General features: G+C 51.4%; 1 protein-coding gene across 1 annotated transcript in view; it reads right to left on the reverse strand.

The window, feature by feature from the left end:
• Positions 1-5,246, reverse strand: part of NCLN (nicalin) — a 16,956-nt gene that overhangs the window by 4,140 nt on the left and 7,570 nt on the right. The window contains exons 4-9 of the mRNA XM_019513480.1: positions 4,371-4,465; positions 3,932-4,012; positions 3,686-3,789; positions 2,843-2,931; positions 1,540-1,679; positions 761-939 (exon numbers count right to left, since the gene is read on the reverse strand). Coding sequence (XP_019369025.1) covers positions 761-939; positions 1,540-1,679; positions 2,843-2,931; positions 3,686-3,789; positions 3,932-4,012; positions 4,371-4,465 — 688 coding nt within the window. The remainder of the gene's footprint in view (positions 1-760; positions 940-1,539; positions 1,680-2,842; positions 2,932-3,685; positions 3,790-3,931; positions 4,013-4,370; positions 4,466-5,246) is intronic.

The raw sequence follows: 5,246 nt of genomic DNA on the forward strand, positions 1-5,246 counted from the left end.
GGCTAGGAAGGCCAACTGCACCTTGTCGTGCATCCACAGATGCATCTCGAGCAGGTCCAAGGAGGTGATCCTCCCCCTCTATGCGGCACTGGTCAGGCCACAGCTGGAGTACTGTGTCCAGTTCTGGGTGCCGCACTTCAGGAGGGATGTGGAAAACATGGAGAGGGTCCAGAGGAGGCCACTCGCATGATCAGGGGGCAGCAGGGCAGGCCCTACGACGAGAAGCTACGGGACCTGAACCTGTTCAGCCTCCACAAGAGAAGGCTGAGGGGGATCTAGTGGCCTGTTACAAACTAGTCAGAGGGGACCAGAAAGCACTGGGGGAGTCCCTGCTCCCCCGAGCGCTACCAGAAGTGACCAGGAATGACGGTCACAAGCTGGCAGAGGGTAGATTCAGACGAGATATCAGGAGGCACTACTTCACAGTCAGGCCAGCTAGGATCTGGAACCAACTTCCAAGCGAAGTGGTGCTGGCTCCTACCCTGGGGGTCTTTAAGACAAGACTAGACAATCACCTTGCTTGGGTCATCTGACCCCAGTACTCTTTCCTGCCGTGGCAGGGGGACGGACTTGATGATCTGCTCAGGCCCCGTCCGACCCTACAAACTATGAAACTCTGTGCTGGTTTCTTCCACTGCTCCAGGTGCACAGAGAGGACTTGGTAAAGGTACGACACCAGAGAACCCTTCGCTAAGTTCCCATGTCCATTCAACAACTGATCAATCACCATAGCCCACTCCTGACGCTCCCAGTCACTGACCTCACATCCATGATACTGTTGCGCAGACTGTCCCGGTGACTTTCCAGGTGTGAGACAGTGAAGGCAGGCAGGCGGCGGATGGCAAAGCGCTCATGCTCCCACGCCAGCATGTCGTCAGCCAAGTTGATTTTCTTGTGCACCATGGAGAACTGTACTTCAGAGAACTGGCTGGCAACCACCTGTGGGAAACGTCCACCAACCGAGAAGAATGATGCCCAGGGAATAGGAGTCCCATTGTTTCCAAGTACATCCCCGCCCCTCCCTCTCCAAACCAGAACTGGCACTTGTAATGGAAACACTTCCTCCTCCATTCAAAGAAAAGGGGTAAAAATTTGTGCCAACAGTCTGCCAGGAGGGGCCGGTGAAGGCAGAGGCACCTGGAAAATAAGGACTCTAACATAAGTCACAACCCTCGAATTCTGGCTCTTAATATCTATGTGATGTTTTATGGTAGCCACGTGACCAAGGCTGCCATCTGGCAAAGGAGCCAACTATAACAGGTTCTTACAAGCAAGAGGCTCTATAGGGAAGCTCTAGGGGAAGGTAACTGATCCAGTCTGGTCCACTCTGGATTCCTAAACCATGGAGGACTCTTTGCTCTGATCAAGTCTACCAGAAATAAGAGCCTAGGACTACATCAAAACTGCTCCCCCTCAGCACCTTTAGGTACACACACTACATCATGGAAGCAAAACAGCTCCCCACGGCATGTCACCCCCAGGCTTTCTCCCAGGAAACATGCATTCAGCCAGCCCAACCCAATGGGCCCAATGTGTTACCATCTCCAGCTCCCTCAGAAACGCATGCTGCAGGGTCCCCTCCTTGGGAGGCTTTGAAACATGGAGGTGAAGACTGTTCCCTCGGCCCAGGGTGTCGAGACAAAGAACAAATGCAACGTTGTCTTGGAGCAGGCTGGAATCTGAAACAGACCAAGCCAAACCCCTGAGTCTGTACTCTGGGGACCAGAAACATCTGCAGGACATATGGAGAGGCAGTCTCCCAGCGTGACTTGCATATTAGTGAATCAAAGTAAAGAGTTCAGTATGCTTCTCGTTCCCTTCTCTACAGCAGCAGCAATTCAGACAGCATGGAAAGAGACTGTGCTGTGCCTTAACACAGTAGGTTGGTGTGGTTGGGCAGACGATAAAATCCTACCCAACTGGAAAGATGACTTTCCTGTAACAATGCTTGGCATTAATGGCACCTTTCACCTAAACGAGCTCAAAGTATTTTACACGTGCATTAAGTTGCCCAATTCTGTTGCAACAGTTTAATGGCAGCATCCTCATTTTAGAAGGGGAAACTAAGGAACAGAGAGTGAAAAGACTGGCCCAAGGAAGAGACCAGATCTCCTGACTCCAAGTCATGCTACAACCACCAGCTCAGGATTCCCTTTTACACTCAGAGAAGCAAGTGCACAACGCACCTTGGAAGGGTGGCATTTACTGGAGGAGCTCACCGCAAAGTGCTAATCCAAAGCTAGACATCTTATTTTTACCTCAGTCATATAGCCGTGAGAGAGGCAGACTCTGAAGTGAGACAGGACCCAGTGAGCTAACCGCCGGCCTGCAAACAGCATTATAGCCATGGAAGTTAACTGGGGAACGGAAGGGGGTGGTGATTTTAATCACAGCACAAGGAGTGGAGGTTCTCGTAGAAGAAGAGAAGACTGAGGGGGGATTGAATAGCAGCCTTCAATTCCCTGCAGGGGGTTCCAAAGAGGATGAAGCTGGACTGCTCTCAGTGGGGGCAGATGACAGGACAAGGAGCAATGGGCTCCAGATGTGGCAAGGGAAGTTGAGGTTGGATATTCGGAAAAAAACTCTCACTAGGAGGGTAGCAAAGCACTGGAACAGGTTACCCAGAGAAGTGGTGGAATCTCCATCCTTAGAGGTTTTTAAGACCTGGAAAGACAAAGCCTTGGCTGGGGTGATCTATTTGGGGATGGTCCTGCTTTGAGCAAGGGCCTGATGTGACCTCCTGAGGTCCCTTCTAACGCCCGTTTTCTACGATACTAAGTTGCTCTACTCAGCAAAGCCTACAGAGTGATCCCACACACCCATCCCTTCCCATCTCTCAAACCTGTGTGATCCAAGTTGTCTTCTAACCACCTCTTGGTTCCCTGATAGTTAAACTTGCCACCTCCAGATGCGAAGAACAGCAGATTATACCTGTGCACCAAGAAACGGGGAAAAGTGAGTCAGTCGCACTGATTTACTGGGCATAGAAACAACCTTCTCAGGGAGTACTCAGAACCACACATGGAATCCAAAATGATTCCCAGACTAACGATGGCTCATTAATAGGAGCTGCCTTCTGTTAGCATCCAAGGGTGAAGTCACGATGGTTTTCACTTCGTGTACCAGACACACTTGAGTGTAATATCCAGACAGGAATAGAACGTCACCCACATGCTAACACAAGGCAAGGAAATGCCTGCTGGAACGCTGTATGCTTGGTGCTTCTGTGTCTTTTGCGTTTCCAAAGATCTGTACGGACATTAACTAATCCAGGCGCTCAACAACCTCGTGAAGTTGGGAAGAGTCATTAGCTTTGCTGAATTGATAGGGAACAGCCACAGAGATTAAGGGATTCACTACTGATCACAGTGTAAAACAGTGACAGAGCAGGGTTTACAACACACGACTTCCTGACTCTTATGCTATCCTTATTCTGTTTGAGTCTCCCACTCACCAAGCATGAATTAAACCACTGCACGGAAATGAAGGGCAAAGACCCTGTTGGGGAAGAAGGTGCAGTTCTGTTTCATGGCAGGATTCGTGGTACACACACACAGGCTGCTGCTCTAACCCTGTCTGCACCGACTGTGTTAAGGGGGTTTCCCTTGCAAAAGATCTCCAACCCTGCAGGTACCACTGGCCAACTCCAACCCCACGTTCTGGGACCCAGACAGCAGCACCTTACCCCGCATGGGTACGTTTGTAGGTGTAGAGCCGAGAAAAGAGCCTGGCGAGCTCCAGAAGCACAGAGATGCCGCTGGCATTGGAGTCTGCACCGTGAGACAGCCACTGGGGAGACAAAGACAGAACTGACAAAGTGCACTCCCCTGCCTGCTCAGAGAAGCACCAACGCAAGCCTAACGGGTAAAGCACACAAGCTTCCTCCTCCTCGGCACAACAGGGACAAGGGGGAGGGGAAAAAAATATTTACCGGAGCCACGCCAAAAGAGTCGTAATGGGCCACTATCACAATGGTGGGCAGGTCCTCTCCTCCCAGCCCAGTCAGCCTCCCCTGCAGAAGCCAGAGAGAAGCATTACCCTGCAGTTCTTCACTGCCTTTATAGCAGCACAGCTTACTTCTCCCCTCTCCCCCCCAAATCCACCACCCACTCAGTCTCAAACAGCCTCAGCACCAAACCCTCCTCCCACTGCCTTCAAGCACCGTGCCCTTAACCTGCTTTCTGGATTCAGCTGCCGGGAAGATACAAAACCCACCTCTACTATGCAACTGAGATTCTGTTTCTCTCTTGTAACCCTCAGGCAGCTTTACCTTTTTGATCCCCAGGTACGCACTGCCTGGTCACCAGTGAAGGAGCTTTCCTATAGCTATCCACTAGCCTAGACCCCACTCCCAAATCATGAGAACTCACCTCCACACTGGTTATGAGCCAGTCGCTGACAGCTTTGCTCTGAGCCCCGCTGGTAACCATCTGGAAGCCATTGGCAGTTGCTGTGTGCAACAGCACTAGAACAGAGAGTTAAATATACTTGGGAAACAATTCTGTCTCTTGATTTTTTCTGCCAGCTGATCCATGGAGGGCCCCAATATGCCAGTTAAGCCCATTATTTCTCTGACTCATTGTTTATCTTGCTGCATTTCAATGGAAATCTGGTGACCAAGCATTTCAATTCTTCTCAGCACTGACCTCCCGCAGCAACTTACACCCATAGACCTCAAGAGTGTTACAGGCAATGTAGCCTAGTGGAGTAAATATTACAGCCTACTCAGAGAGAGATGGTTAACTCACGTCTGCCCAATGACAGACTGGTTAGTTTCATAGTTGGTCGGGTCAGAAGGGACCCGAGCAGATCATCAAGTCCGACCCCCTGCCAGCCATGGCAGGAAAGAGTACTGGGGGCAAACGACCCCAGCAAGGTGATTGTCTAGCCTTGTCCTAAAGCCCCCCAGGGTAGGAGCCAGCACCACTTCGCTTGGAAGTTGGTCCCAGATCCTAGCCGCCCTGACAGTGAAGTCGCGCCTCCTGATATCTAGCCTGAATCTACCCTCTGCCAGCTTGTGACCGTTATTCCTGGTAACTCCTGGTAGTGCTCGGGGGAACAGGGACTCCCCCAATACCTGCTGGTCCCCTCTGACTAGTTTGTAACAGGCCACTAGATCCCCCCTCGGCCTTCTCTTGTGGAGGCTGAACAGGTTCAGGTCCCGCAGCCTCTCCTCGTAGGGCCTGCCCTGCTGCCCCCAATCATGCAAGTGGCCTCTCTGGACCCTCTCCATGTTTTCCACATCC

The sequence above is a fragment of the Gavialis gangeticus genome, unplaced genomic scaffold (assembly GCF_001723915.1).
Source record: "Gavialis gangeticus isolate Ggan-Ray unplaced genomic scaffold, GavGan_comp1, whole genome shotgun sequence".
NCBI classification, from domain to species: Eukaryota; Metazoa; Chordata; order Crocodylia; family Gavialidae; genus Gavialis; species Gavialis gangeticus.